Raw genomic sequence first — 16,959 nt, 5'->3', positions numbered from 1 at the left:
GGTGTACCCGCAGTAGAGCAGCGGATTCACCAAATTCACCTCCTCCGCCATACTTTCTACTACTACCTTAATAAGAGTCTTTGGTCAAGGCAACAGTAACAGCTCGCTAATATCTTACATTTTTGAGCTAACTTTTAAATAAATCAAGTTAAACTAAACTAAAATTAATGTCATTAGTCCGACTAGTAGACGAAGCGCGTGTAAAGAGCACCATTAGTAATCTCTCAACTCTCTTTTGATTAAACAACACAGCGTAGATGCAATTTCAGGTGCCCAGGAAACTTTGTGAACTGCGTATTTGTTGTGGCCCAAACAAATAAAGTAGTTTAGAGGAAAATAGATCTCTAACTTATTAAGTGTACGGACGCCACTTTCTCCCAGTTGTTACGGACCTTTGTTTTATGTTTTCCGCGATAATATTCCTGTAAATCTAGTTCAGTACTTTTGAACCCATGAAAGTTTGCTTTAATCATTTTAACTATTACGAAACAAATTTTATATTTCAATATAAATATAAAGTAAGTTCATAAAAAAACATACACATATATAAAGATAAATGAAACCATGTCAAATGGTTTTTTTTTATAAAGATTTGTGGGTTTTTATATAAACTTCGATTTCTCTCTTTCTCTCATCATAGATTTTACAATCGAAAAAATAATACAGCATGGTTTAACTAATCATCCAAATTATTACAAGATGGCGAACCAATTGTCATTGGTAATACTACTAGCGCCATCTATGATACCAATGTTTAAAGTAACTCTGTACATTAAATATAAGCGTCAATAATTGTAAAGTGTATGTTTACTAGCTAGAAAATATTCAAAACAACTTTAACAACAATAGAATAGAGCCAAGTTAGAATATAAAATTCCAATAATATATGCAATGAATAATCGTAATTTGCTTTAGTTTAATTATTTTATGCACACGGTAGAGTATTTGATCTGTTCACTCACAAAGGCGCGCTCATTTTAATATTATCTGCGTGCATTGGAATGAGTGAGTGACGCTAGTACTTATAAGATGTATTAATGTGCGTGGGACGACTAAGAGTAAAAACAGCGAAAAAATAATAATTAGATTATATTTGTTGAGTGTATTTCATTTAAAAATAATCTACGTGGGGGGCGCGCCTTCGAGAGCGAATTTATACTCAAATTGCTAATGGCGGCACTATTTGCCTCTCGCTCAGATATTATTACCGCCTTTCACAAGCGCCCGTATGGACAGCAAATATATATTAAACAATTATTTGTTTTAACCTGGGGGAATTTTACTAAATTTCGTTTTACAACGCATGAATAATAAATCACTGGCTTGGAACGGGTTTCTCGTTTCAAAAGGTTTGGTTTGTTTTTAGTAAATATTTACTAGAAAATATATATACAGGGTTATTGGTAATTCGACGTATTCCCGTTAGGAGGTGATAGTAGTGACTATTTGCGATAATTTGAACCCCCATATGCATAATGCAAAAGTGAACCATTTTTAAGTTATCATGTTTTTTAGATTTTTTCAAAATAAGTCAAAATTGCAACTTCAAAAATTTATTTAAAAAAAAGTTTCGATTAAAATCTACTTTTTTCTTCTGATTTATAAAAACGATTAAACACTGGATATTTTTCAATATTCGAACATGACCGAATTCGTACAATACGAATTTACACCAGCGTCCTTTCTGATCATTTTATTTCAGTTGCTTTGAAATAAATTCCTGGTTTTTATACATTTTCAGAAAGCTAAGTAAACGATTATGTTTTTAAAATAATCTGCAGAACAAGTTTAATAATGTTTTTTTTTGTTTTTCAGGCATATTTGAGGGAAAAAAATAAAAACAAAATATTGAAAAAATATCGTTTTCCGTCTCGCAATTTTAAATTTGGACCGACAATTATTGTTTGAATATTGAAAAATATCCAGTGTTTAATCGTTTTTATAAATCAGAAGAAAAAAATAGATTTTAATTGATACTTTTTTTAAAATAAATTTTTGAAGTTGCATTTTTGACTTATTTTGAAAAATCTAAAAAACGCGATAACCCAAAAATGGTTCACTTTTGCATTATGCATATGGGGGTTAAAATTATCGCAAATAGTCACCCCTATCACCTACTAACGGGAATACGTCGAATTACCAATAGCCCTGTATAAATCTATCACACAAAAAGTATTATTCTCTTTTTGAATACAATGTAATTCTTAAACTCAGTTCGAGTAACGACAATACTAACTTAATAAAAAATATATTTATTCATGAAAAATAAACAGTGTATTAATGCATTCATCTTAACCAAAGATTGTGGGATCAAACTCGGGAAGGACCAGAGTTTTTATGTGCTTGATTTGTGTATATAAATCATCTCATGATCCGTATGAAGAAAACAAGTATCCATCACCACGCATTGGAGAAGTGTGGTGAATTAAGTTCCAATGAAAACATAACTTTGCAAGTTACGAACATTTTTTTTCTACTCTTATTTCTATATTGTTTTTATTGTTGACTCTAAAGGTTGTCAATAGCAACTGATATGAAAATAAAATGGGATGACAAAGAATGAAGAAAAATGTACTGAACAATTTTGTCTTTGCCTATTCTTCTATACTTTAAAAATAAAAAAACGAATTTTATTTATTTTTTATATGATAAAGGTTTTAATTTAAAAGATCTACAATCTTGATTAACAATTTTAATGAATAATTCGACCTCGAAAGTACTTAAAAAATATAATTATTTATTTAAATTAAGTAATATTTTTGACTATGGTAATTACGTTTCGGTTTACGTAAAACTGATCCGTATTCCATTTAAAGCTTTTACATTTTAGTTATACCGAGTCACGCAAGTTTTGGTTTATGTCATGCTAGGTTATACTTACATAATACTGTAATTGCATAATCACAGACCTACCCCGCGAATGCCATTATCATAATTATAACAATAAATAAGATTCTAATACAATAAAATATGTCATGAACGCGCCTATATGTCATAATATTATTTTTTGTTATTTAGTAATAATGTTGATGGTCGTATTTTGATGTTGATGTTGATGATAAGTTACAAGTGGGTACCTCCTAACTATTCAAATATTCTACCGCAAAACAGCACTACCTACTTTGTATTCCTGACTTCTGCGAGTCTATGGTACAAGGGACATGACATCTTAATTCCCATGCGAATTCTCTGACCTAATTCTTCTTCCATACGAATTATTTACGCTTAGAAAAATTATATACATACATATTTCTGTGTTATAAGGCATGGAAGGAATACACTACTTAAAATGCAATTTTTTCCTAATGTATGCGTATTGCTTATTATAACGCGTTCTTAATTTAAAATATGAATAATTAATATGTACATTTATTGCACGGTCACATATTATGCCGCCAAACAGAAATATATGGTTAAGTTCCGGTTTTAAGGGTGATTAGCCAATGTAGCTACAGGCACAAGGGACATAACATCCTAGTTCCTTAGGTTGGTAGTTTTTCCAGCGAGAAAAAAAAAGGTTGGTTGCGTATTGGTGATACCCTGACTGATTAGTATTTCTTACAATATGAATGTATACTGGCAGTGATAACCACCATCAAGTGGTGAATTTTTACCTACCCTCGAAATAAGACAATATATTATACAACGTATATAAGTTTATAGTATAGACAGTGAGGCATATATTATATTTGCAAATAGAGGGGTTGAGTCGAGATAAGGAGACTTAGGGAAATTCTTACGATTCACTTTCGATAAGAAGTAATCTAGGCCGTCATTTCGTTGGATATACGTAAAGAAATGATTTAAGAAATAATGGCTTATTAAAAGTGTAATGTAATAATAAATTAAATATTATCTTAATGGCAATCTAGCAGGTAAAGTGAAATGTTGCCGAATCAATCTCGGCCTCTAACACGAGTTCAACATTCAGTTGTTGGGAATAATAGTAATATGAGTATTATTCTAAATAAATGTTGCCTGTTTACAAAATAAACTATTTAAAAATGAATGAGCGGGCTACCGTCTTTTTTATGGCATAGGTTGGCGGACGTGCACATGAGCCACCTGAAGTGAGTGATCACCACCTCCCATAAACAATGGCGCTGTAAAAAATATTAACCATTCCTTACATCGCCATTGCGCCACTAACCTTGGTAACTAAGATGTTATGTCGCATGTGCCTGTAGTTACACTGGCTCACTCATCTTTCAAGCCGGAATACAACAATACTAATTAGGTACTATTGTTTAGGGGTAGAATATCTGACGTGTGGGTGGTACCTACCCAGACAGGGCACAAAGCCCTACCATCAAGTAAATAACGTCTGGGTAGCTGTTGCCCACTTATTACATATTCTACCGCCGATCAGCAATACCTAGTAATGGATGGTTTATATTTCTTACGTACCTCCTTTAAGAAATATAATATAATATCTGTGATTGTGAGTTTAAAAAATGAATGCTCAAATTTATCACTAATTTTATTTAATAAAATTAATCTTTTTCACGATTTATTTTCAAGGATCATATAATATATTGCTGTATTTCGTTTCAACTTTCAAAACCAGATTAATGTTTCTGCTACTTTTATATGACTCCTCGACAAAAATCCCATCATCAATTTATATTCCAACAACCCTTCTCATTGTAGTGTCATAAATCAAGGCAACGTCAGAGTGACAACAATAGCGTGCTACTTGGTATTTTGTAGGATTTTAATTAAATCGCTAAGAATTTCTATTGTTTGAACATATGTATGCTGAACTTTTCCTTTTAGATAACGTAAGATATTATTTTGGAGAACATTAAAATAAAAAATAAAAACGGAACGTATTTAAATTTCGTAAAACAACGAACTATTTTTTAGTTTACTAATTTTAGCGTTAAACTTATCGCATTCTTTAAAAGGATCTTATAATTTTATAGGCACGTATTAAGAATACATTCTTTAAATAATCGTAATTCATAAGAGGTGTAAAAACAATGATTAGTTACTCGCGAGGAAATTTAAATATTAAAATGTTTTCAGTGATTCAAAATAATGATGAATAAACTATTGATATTTAAATAATATCAACGATAACAACGTCGCATTAAAAAATAAATTGCGTACGGTAAACACAATATATTTATATCTATATGCACATAGTATTACGCATGTACCTACTATTGACACGCAAACATTGAATTTTTGCACAAGTCAATCGGTAACGTTATTTGGTATTCGTTTCAGTTCGTTAGGTAAATAAAACGCTGAGTGAATGCTCCAATGAGTCAAGTTTTATTTTCCCATTCCGACCAATTTTCAAACACAAATTTTGTAAATATTTCATTCGTATTTGACAGTTATCAAACTAAAACTCCGGATATTAATGTTATTGTTTAAAATAAACAACAAACAGTGCACTTATTCACATCCGTATTTATTTTAACATTTCGTTCGAAATCAATGCAAATATTTTTAGACAATTTGTAAATGATTTTCGTAGCAAATATCGCGTATTCTGCTTTTTCGAGTCGATAAAACTTGTATTATTATGGGAATTAAATAGAGATGAAGAGAAGTTTGGTCGCGCCAATATAATTCTAAAAGAAGTCATAAATCGAGGGAATGAGTGATAAATGTTGCTTAGAAACAATTGCAATAAATCTCTGCAGCATGTGAAGTGCTATCTCGGCCGGTTGAGCGCCAGAACTTTTCCAATATTGACGCCGCCGCCATGTAAAAACGTTCACAAGATGGCTGCCGTATATCAAGCACCAGCATCTCACGTGAGTGCCCATTTGACAGTCAAATGCTGATGACAAACATCGAAAACTTACGCTTATAACTCCGACGTGACGCCTCGATGAAGTCGACACCTCTTTAAAGTCCGTAAAAACGTATGACGAGTGTGATAACTTTATACGTAAATTATTATCACTTGACAAACACTGAAACCGAATTCTTTTGTGTCTAGAATTTCTACGTATTTACTTTTCAAGCTTACAAGTAGTAAGCTAGTCTAAGTTGTTAGAAATGGTAATCATATCAAACATATTTTTTCTCCACGAATTAGAAATTAAAATATAATGTGCATAATTTTGAATGCTTGTAAACTGACTGATTTTAAAATTAACTTTTTCCATTGAAATATTAACAGCTGTTAAATTTGTCAAATTTAAAGTCATCAAAACCCAGCCCAAGTCCCAAACCAAATTCATATACAAGTTATTAATTAAATCAAAATTTAGTAAGTAATATACCATCAACAAATTCCCCTATTACATTGCAACCCGAACTTTGAAAGAACATTTCTGTACTATTTTATATCTTGAGAAAAAAAATCAAACCGCTCAGTTCAAAGGTATCGGTGCGCCAAATCAAATCGGACGCAGTGAATTCCAGCGGAAAGTAAACACATCTAGATATATATATAATATAGTACACGTGCCCGAATGTCGTATTGATATTGTTCTAAACTGAACGTCGTAAAGTTTTCCAATATCGAAACAGTGTCGAGTACATGCAAACAAATTGCATCAGCTGGAATTCGCCGGTTAGCGCTGAAATTCATATTCCTAGACCGTCTCCGTTCAAACAAGTACAATTCGGAAGAAAATATATAAATCAGTCTAAAAGTAATTTATAAAACTAGACGATATATTTCAAGACATTAAAATATGGACTCCTTTCCAACTTTATTCTACTAAAGTGAAGTTCTATCTTTTATACACTCGAATTTTTCTAAAAACGTTCTTACCATTTTGTTACTGATAAGCTACAGCGGAAATATTAATACGATATTTTCGTCATGCATCAAAAAATCACAAATCTTATACACATTTTTATAACTTTTGAATTTCATATAATATTATAATTTGATATTTATAAATTACAAAAGCGTATTTAAATCGATATTACCGAACACAGATTACTGAATATTAAAATTTAAACAACGACAAATACCTAGAAAATAATATTCAAATTAGTCCGAAAATAAACAAGAGATTAATTTATAAATACCTCTGTTTTACTGACTCCCGTCGAGAATTAGCCGAAATGAATGGCCTCAGATTAGACATTCGCTTTTTACCGTATTGTACCCGGGGGTGGTGGAGCTGCGGTAGTTTTGTACTGATTACAAATGAAAACATCAGATCGAAGGGGGATTTTTGTTGCTAAGATAAAGTCACATTGTTAGCCGGCTACGCTAATAATTTATTCTTCCGACGACAATACTGTTGTATCTCCCTCCGTTGTTTTATTCCTGTGTGCACTTTATGCGCCAGTAATCCCTTAAGGCCGATATATCCTTTTCAGAAAAATTTAACACGAAGTACGGACATGGCGTGACGACGTGAGCTAATTCATTTAGTTTGTTTTTCGTTTTATTTAACTCTAATACTGATTTAATTTAAAACAACCGCTTGATTGTATGAATATTAATTAAGTAACTTTTTTTGTTGTTGATATTAAAGGTATATAAAAAATGATGATTTATTGTTTTTATTCAAAAAAAAATTACCTTATGTTTTAAATTAAAAATAAGTTTTGTAATAATTTTTGTTTTATTTAAATAAATCTATCTTATACTTCGTTTTATTATTATTAATAAATATTTTTATTTACTGACATTATTGCCTATTTGTAATATATATTTATTATAAGTTTTAAATCATGAGAACTCAATGAATAGAACATAAGAGCGAAAATGTTGTATTGAAAACGTACCAATACGTACGCAATGTTCACATTGCAAACGTTTTGGTATAATTCTAAAACTAATGATACGTTTTAATTATATAGCCACAAGTGTCACTGCTCAATAAACTAAATACATCGTATCGTCGACACACGCAAATACGAACTGTGGATTAACCAATAATATTATTTAATATGTAAATCTCGTTTTAAAAGCCCCATCGTGTTTGATGTTTCGATTTCGATTCGATCATTGGGTCCGTGCCAGTCATGTTTATTGATGAGACAGACTGATTGGCAGATGCGAATTCATATGAGAAAATCATTTTTATAACAAAAACGAGCAACGTATTGAATTTTAACTTTTTCATCCAATTACCATATCGTGTAAACTTTTAATCTTCTTTTCGTAAAAGTTATAAAAATTTCAACTAGCTTTGTCTTGATACGACATTCTCCTTTACGTGCCCAAAAAAGTTTAAATATAAATACTTGTCAAGAAAGTAATTCTTAACATTTGAAAAGTTTCAACGTAGTAATCAAAATATTTGACGAACATTCTTAAATTAAAGTCAGTTTTTTATTCCCAAAATATCTAGTAATATAATGTTTTATTAAAGAAGCAATAAAACCACACGAAGAAGTCCCAATGGAGACGCGAAAGTAATTGTAACTTGAATCATCAATCAGAGAACTGTGACTAGAGAATGTCTCGGCAACAAAAAACATGAGCGAATACCGAATAATAGATGGCGCTGATTCAAACGGCCCAAGATGGCCGCGGGCTTTTGGCGGGAATCACTGAAGCGAATAATTGATAGAGGACAGCCTTTGTGTAGTTTCTTGAACAAGCCCTGCTGTCCTAAATATAACATAATTTATAAATTGTTTCAGTCTCGAATATATTACGGCGATAAATTATGAAATAGCATAATCTCAGCAAGAGATATTTAATAATGAATATTGCCTATATATATGAAGATATAACATTTTTCTCTAATTTTTAGACACTATAAATGAAAAGTAGTTATTATTTCTAACATCTTACGTTTAAAATTAACACAAAGTTAAAATTTAAAATTGGAATTTCAAAAAATCATATCTTAGCGAATGCTAATTTCCGAATCTGCTCAGGACAGTTAAGACAAAACTATTTCCACTACAGATAATACGATAATTAAGAAGTATGAAAATATGTTTATAAAAACGCTATTATACCTAAAACGAAAACATTTTCCGATCAAATTAGCATCAATGCTAAGACATTTATTTTGTTTTACCTAACCTTTATTATTGAATAGCATAAAAATTCTTATTATTTTACCTTATTCGAAAGCTTTTGACAAATATATTTATGGAACGTAATGTAATGATCTATTGTTTACATTATAACACAACACGAGTCTTAATGAAAGAAGCGATATTGGTAAATTTGATCGACGTTGATCTTCTGAAATCTTGTTACGGTACTTCTCTTCATGTAATGGGATTATTAGCTATTGTCAGTATACGGGTAAATTGATTGGCTCATCCCAGTTCGTTAAGGGAACAAAAAACAGTTTGCGTATAAAATATAGATAGGGTCCGAAACCCACAAATTTGCTCCCCCATATTCTTGCCAAATTACAGGCACTTTGCTTCTTTTATAGTGAGCCCTCGCTGAAGGTTATGCATTATTCCAATGTACTATGAACCATGAACGTAACTACAGAGCAAAATGAAGCATGTGCAAGAATGAGCAAGAATCATCGTATTGACAGAATTTTTCAACGGTAAAATGCTCATGAGAAAAATTCCTATGTCATCCAGTGCTAGCAATATTAAATGAAGGGGAGGATTTCAAATTATAATATAAATTGTAGCAGTATCTCCTCATCAAAAGAGAATTAAATTAATTTAAAAATACTGTAATTAGTTATTACGAAAAATTCTTCTCATAAAATACTCTTAAATATATCTTTTGTTCTGACTGCCATTTTGCAAACGCATCACAAGATCACGTGATTGGTTAATGAAGTTTAATATGATAATAATTATAATAATTTATTACTACCCGTGTAATTTAGTTGTCAAATACAAGCAACTGCTGAGTTTATTGCTGGTTTTTCGCGGTTAAATATACATTAGTCCCGGTTTTCATGGGTACGCTACTCCGAGGTCTCGGGTTCGATTCCCGACCGAGTCGATGTAGAAAAAGTTCATTAGTTTTCTTTGTTGTCTCGGGTCTGGGTGTTTGTGGTACCGTCGTTACTTCTGATTTTCCATAACACAAGTGCTTTAGCTACTTACATTGGGGTCAGAGTAATGCATGTGATGTCCAATATTTATTTATTATTATTATTATTATTATAATAAATGACGATTCAGAAGCGCACTTTAATATTGTATATTTGTTTTTGGGAAATCAAAGTTTTCGTAGAATATAATTAAAGTACATATTCATAAACTTACGAACGATGACCTCAAAAACAGTTGGAGCTTAAATAAATTTATAATAATAATTGTTTTAGACCGCATTTACAATTATGTATCTAATTCGTTCAAGTAATGGTTCGAGTAAATTCCATTACTGTACATAGGAGTACATTAAATATGTAATTATATGTAACATACGTGGTCTATTTGAGACCACTTCAACCAACTTTCCAAAATCTTTTCTAATTATAACTCAAACAAAACTAAACAATGTACCATTTAGTAAAATATTCATCCGCCAATTCGCTTTGGAGTAGCGTAGATCAAGACTACTTAAGAAGAAAGGAGGTCTTTGTCTAATAGTGGATCCAGAGTATGTTACTTATGTCCCTTGTGTCTGTAATTACATAAGCATCAAACAGAAATACAAAGTATCAGTGTTTGGCGGTGGAATAAAATCGGTAAGTATTAACTCGGAAGGGTCTGCACAGCTCTAATGGTAGTTCACTAATATTATAAATGCGAAATTAACTCTGTCTGTCTGTTGCTTTTTCACAGCCAAACCACTGAACTGAATTTAATGTGATTTAAATCAAGCTTAAATTCCAAGGAAGGACATAAGCTACTTTTTTATGCCCCACGGACGGGATAACCCCTAAAACGCGAGTGGTGTAGTGTACCACTTATTTACCATATTTAAAACCTTAAAAAAAATCTTATCAAGAAACAATAAAATAAAAATGTTTCCTACTGAAGTAGCTTTAAATTCAATTTAATCTCAATATGATACAAAAAACATAATACAAACTTAAATAATATACATATATATACAATTTTTCGCAGTATTTCTTTCAAAATTAAAGTAGTTACTGAAGAGGTGAGAAAAATGTATAGTTGAAGGAAATTAACAATTACTTATCAAAACATTATACAAAATTATTTCGAAACGTTAATTAAAAAGGATTAGCTTCATAATACATAACAATAAAACAATCAAACAGCGATTGTAACTTGTCAATCGACGCCAGTTGAACCGTGCTATCAATTCAAATTTCAGACACGCCCAACTTTGTCTGTTGAATCTCAAAAACATTATGTAGGTAAGTCACACCGGCCATCTAGCGTGTTATAATTGCTAAAGTTCACAGTAATTTCTTTATGAAATTTCATCCCAAATATCTTAATTAAGGGGTGCGACTTTCGCAATTACGCTACAACGCAGACACGCTCTCAAAATTTAATGAATTATAAACTTGCCTGAATCTTACCACATAACTAAATCATTATGTTTTCTTAATTTTAAACAAACTAGCAGAAGTCTTTCGGGTTGATTGTAGTTGATTGAGGGACGAGTGATTCCCAAAGTATAGGGAGCATTAGGGATATAAAGCGTATTTAATATTTACTACAATACCATGGTGATGAGCAGACAGCGCATTTGCCAGACTATTTAAAAAAATGGATTAAATTAACTAATATGATGTTTTTCTTTGTTACAGAAATGTCGTCTACAATCTCAGTTTGACAGATTTAACAGAACAGAGAAGACTGGTGTGGTATTCATCCGAAAATGACGTACAAATGTGTGTCGTCAAAGGAAAAGATGAGGTAAGTCATTAGAGATTAACTAATAAAATATAGAAACATCAAAATTGTCCTGAAGAAAAGAGTTATCATGGTTTCGAAAAGATGAATGAAACCCTTGCGTAATTCAATCTAATGTTACTCTGCGGTGCAGAATCGATGACTATCAATACAAAGATGAAAAATCAAGAATAGTAAAACGTTAAAATAATAATAATAATACCAATTGGAATAAATTATATATGTTGATGTTATATAATTTCGCAATTCGCAATAAGCCGATCGAAATTAAACGAAACGAAAATTGTAGGGACACAAAAAATTTTAAAAGTAAAATTAAAAACTTATAAAATACATTAAATAATGCTATTAAACTTTATTTAAACAGAAACGATAATAATTCTTTCACCGAAACCTTAAATAATGTACCAGAATAATGGTTATAAAATATTCAACATTAAATAATTACTCTCATAAACGCTTACAATAAATTATGTAAAAATCGCTTCACACACACATGCTTAAACAATTACACCGTCGCCCACACGTTAAGTAAACTATTCAGATATTTTAATACAATAGAACAATAACTTCACCTTATTCAATACCACTGTTACCTTGGAGGGTAATTGAATTGGGCTAGCACTAGCATATGAAATGGGCCCGTACTTTGTGAACATCTACCGAATACCGGCAAATTAAAATGCCAATCGAGCGAAATTTCGTTCGCTGCACGTTTGAATACCTGAACATTTTATTTCAGGTAAGGTTATTATGTGGTCTGGAATTTATACAATACGCAAGTTTCAACGAAAGAGTTTTATATGAAAACCTCATTGAACAAAAATATATACATTTTATTTTATTTTATTTTACATTCGATCGAAGGTTTAAAAAAACAGTGTTTGTACGACAAATTAAGTTAAATACAGTTCCTGGGTCGTATATGTTCCTTGTCGACATCTCACGTTCATCTGCAAGTAGATTAGGCTGTTGGTGGCTCGTTCGGATATTCATGCCTCAGTTGCGAGTCGTCAGTTGCCAGACGTGCTTCGTCTGGAGACGTTTCCAACCCGAATTTAATTTAAATGCATTCTGTATTTAAAATAAACTGTTTAGAATACACGAATGCAATTTTCTAAACTTTGCTAAATTGAAATAAGGTATTCTAGTTTATAGTAATTGAATTTAAATTTCGGTTTAATCATTGAACTTTACTCACTGAGAGTTTATACATAACATTAGGAATTTTTGGTATAGTTACAGGATGTAGCAGGTAATACCTGCTACCCAATAGATATTCTTTCGCCAAACAGCAATACTTAGTATTGTTGGGTTACGGTTTGAAGGGTGAGTAAACCACTGTAACTACAGGCACAAGGGACATGACATCTTAGTTCCCAAGGCTGGTGTCGAATTGGTTGTATGTATATATGTATGTAAGGAATGGTTAATATTTCTCACAGTCCATTGTTTTTAGGGCAGTTGTAACCACTACGTGATCCATTAGGACTTCCGTCAAACAATACTATAAAAAAAGTTATAATTAAAAGTGAAATCTAATGGCTTTATCTCCAAGTGTTGCTTTGGGGTTGAATATTTAAGCAATGCTGTTTTATTCTTTAGAGTATCTTTAGTTTAACTGAACACCGCTAAACGAGGTTTAATTATAAGTAAGGCCGAAATTAGTTTACTGAAAAAATCTAGTTCAACGTAATTTATAAACTACAAGATTACGTGAATATAAACTCTGAATAAATTGCTAAATAAGGCTTTTAAATGAAACACGCCGCGCCGTCGTAATATATTCTAGCACTAAATATTCCAATTTCCAAATGAGAATCTTTAAAAGTCTTATTCTATTTTGGAAAGTTCTCTCATACATTTATTAATCATTTTGAATTCTATTAATCGTCGAACATCGAGAACAAAATAATTTCTCGTAGGAAAAGTTTTTTTAAAACTTAAGACGCATGCTACTAATTTGATCTGGTAGAAGCAGTCCTTTGTATCAAACCCGTTGATTAAACTCAGTTTAAAAAAAAATTGATGAAAGTCTGTAATTACCGATATAAACGGAAAATAAATATAAAACATATCCGTTACATTGACTGTTCCTGTCATATAAAAAGTACAATAAGTTAACCGCAGTTCCAGAAGCTATCCATGGTGTATGAATCGCCATAAATCGCTTCCAACGTAGGCATTAACAACGTAATTTGGAATTGCGGATGCGTTTAATGGCGGTCCAATGTTTGCGAAACGACTGACACTTGAGTGTGAAATTCGATACGGTCGACTCCGAACTAGTTACGGAATTAATAAAAACATATCTTCATATTTGCATTTCCCTGAGGACGATGTTTATTTATTATCCCTGTATTTATGTTTCTATATACAAATAAATAATAATTTGATACAATATTGCAGCAGATATAATAATTTCAAATTTAATTGTATTTAATAAACTACTAATGATTTTTAATTGGCAAAGTGTAAATACAGAGTCTCTCGCCGATTCTCATCGGTACAACCGATAGTTACTTTAGATTTCATCTCTAGTCTCTTAAAACAGATTTTAATTATAAAAAAAAATATTTAAATCTTCTTTTTAGATACATGACAAATTGAAATATATTTGGATATATCACAAAGTGACTCTGCCTATTATAATGTCAATTTAAAACAAGAAATTGTTAAACAGCACATATCGATCGATCCCTTAATGGCTCCAACCGCCCGCATGGTGGCGGAACTCCATCAAAAGCGTTCGCAAGGAGGTTTGGCATCAGGATAAGTTTGCAAAATTAATCGCTGTGTTATTACTGCAACACCCACACACTAACGAAATAAGGTACGTTAAACTTTACCGGACTCTTTTGAATTAAAAGAAAAAAAAAATCTTGTTTCTGTAGATTCACCATGAAACTATTATGGTAGTAGAAACGTATTCTACCAATATTCAAGGAACAATAACCAGAGGTAGATAAATAAAACAATATTTTTTATTATAAAAGATACTATATAAACCTATTGTTAATCTCCTGGTATACCTAAAATTTTTAAGAAAAATCTGACAGGCTAGTCTCCGATAACATTTTAAAAAAAGTAAATATATTTAGGATGCCATCGTTAGACGAATATTATACAACTTTAACACTCGATCTGAGACTTTAGATATCATGTTGCAAATTGTTAGCAAACGGCCAAGTGCGAGTTGTTATCGCGTACCAAGATTTCAGTAAAAACTATAGTTATAATATCTCAATTTAATCCGTTATGCGACTCGAGTATTATTGTTTTGGTTTTTAAGACGTACGTAAAAATTTACAGTTTTTGGATTTTTCTCTTTACTGGCGCTTTACTAGCATAAGCGGCCGTATCTTTTGATTACTTTGACTTAGAAGTTAATTATAATTACTCCTTTGGAGGATAGCACTCTTGGGTATTTAAGCTAGGTATCTCAACGCATTTCTGCGAAAAATGATCTTAGGGCAGACGGACAACGCAGTGAACCTACGAGAGTTCTGTTTTGCCTTTTTATGTACGAAACCTTAAATTGGAAATACTCATAAATACGAATTTATTACGAGCGAATTTAATTTATTAAAACACAGTATATCTAATTTTGATTACGATTTTTCCAACTTAAAATGTATATATATAATAATGAAAAATGTATATCGAAGACTATGTATATTAAAACCCATCCAACAGTCCACCAATACAGTAGATTTAACATACACGACACAGTAATGAATAATCATTCATTTCAATTACAATTTAACAATAATGACGAGGGATCAATGAAGCGTATTAAACATTGAAAATTATCCATACAAATCTAGTGACTTATATACAAACTAAAATCCATTGTTCGCCTCGCATCCTTTGAAAACCAGCCTAATCTCTTCATCTTAATATACTGTGCATGTCTTCATTGTCAGGATTATTGCTTCACAGGTGTCGGACTTGACACGATAATCTCTAAGGCTCGGTGTAATTTAATATGCATATAAAGTTATATTAGCAATATATTATGACTAGCCACCCGCCGCAACTTCGCACGTGGCAATTTATTAATAAAGAAAATTATATGATATAAATGTAGCTTACACTCTATAACACTCAAGAATAATATATTTCTAGCAGTGATTTTTCTTTGGAAGTGATCATTCGTTTCTGAGATAACCTCGTACATACAAACAAACAAATTTTACCCCTTGATAATATTATCTACATACATATATAACGTTATTTGTAATCAAATTATTCTTAATTATGATTGGTTCTGCTGATATGAAGTGTAAATGAAAATATTATTTAACGGAGTAATATTGTATGTTCATTTTTGAATCGTCATATTAGAGGATTCAATAAAATGTAAGGAACGCATCCATGTTATCTTTCATTGCGATCAATTCGGTCGTTTGTTGTGAGAGGGTAACGAACAGACAGAGTTACGATCGTAATAATTATTCTACAATTATGGTACTGTTATGTTGGTGGTCTGGATAGGTACCACCCACTCATCGTATATTGTACCGCCAACCAGCAATATTTGTGATCCGGTTTGAAGTGTGAGTGAGCCAGGGTAACTACAGGCATAAGGGCGTAACATATCCTCAAGATCGATAGCGCATTGGTAATATGATATGAATATGAGAAATCATTAATATTTCCTACAGTACCAATCTCTATGGGCAGTGATAACGACTTACCACCAGGTGGCCCGACTGCTAGTTTGCCTACTTACCACCACCTTCATAAAAAACATAATCTACAATAGCAACTAGTGGTAGCTTAAATGTATCTTCTAAAATGTCGATTCCAAAGTACTCATCACAACCTAATTGATTTCACACACAATGAAATAGTTCCAATGTTTAATAAATATGAATACTTATAATTATATATAATATGTACATATATATCGAGGAATAGCTAAATGTTAAAACGGGTACATGTTTTCATTTTAGTATTAGTTCATACCGATGATGCTCAATACGTGTCTACTATGAGATCCAATCAGACTCCGACTCACTGTGCTCGAATAGAATTACAGACGGACAGCTAGAGGTGTATGGCAATGCAAATGTAATCATATCCACGTTCATTGCATGTTATCAGACGGAATACGGAGACAAGATGAGTTGAACTTCATCAAAGATTGATACAAGATCACCTAGATAGATAGAATAATATTATCGTATAAGTAACAAATGAAACTAAAATACGATACGAAACAATGACAAGATATATTTGTACACAAGAAGT

The 16,959-nt window shown here is 31.5% G+C and overlaps 1 protein-coding gene across 3 annotated transcripts in view; it reads left to right on the top strand.

Moving 5' to 3' along the window:
* LOC113399192 (semaphorin-1A) overlaps positions 1-16,959 on the top strand; it is a 344,932-nt gene that overhangs the window by 315,971 nt on the left and 12,002 nt on the right. For all 3 annotated transcript variants that reach the window (XM_026638284.2, XM_064217670.1, XM_026638271.2), the window contains exon 4: positions 11,598-11,706. In XM_026638284.2, coding sequence (XP_026494069.1) covers positions 11,598-11,706 — 109 coding nt within the window. The remainder of the gene's footprint in view (positions 1-11,597; positions 11,707-16,959) is intronic.

This window comes from Vanessa tameamea, chromosome 18, assembly GCF_037043105.1.
Source record: "Vanessa tameamea isolate UH-Manoa-2023 chromosome 18, ilVanTame1 primary haplotype, whole genome shotgun sequence".
In the NCBI taxonomy this organism is placed as follows: domain Eukaryota; kingdom Metazoa; phylum Arthropoda; class Insecta; order Lepidoptera; family Nymphalidae; genus Vanessa; species Vanessa tameamea.
Note: the sequence above shows the minus strand (reverse complement) of the source record. Positions and strands in the feature narration are given on the sequence as shown.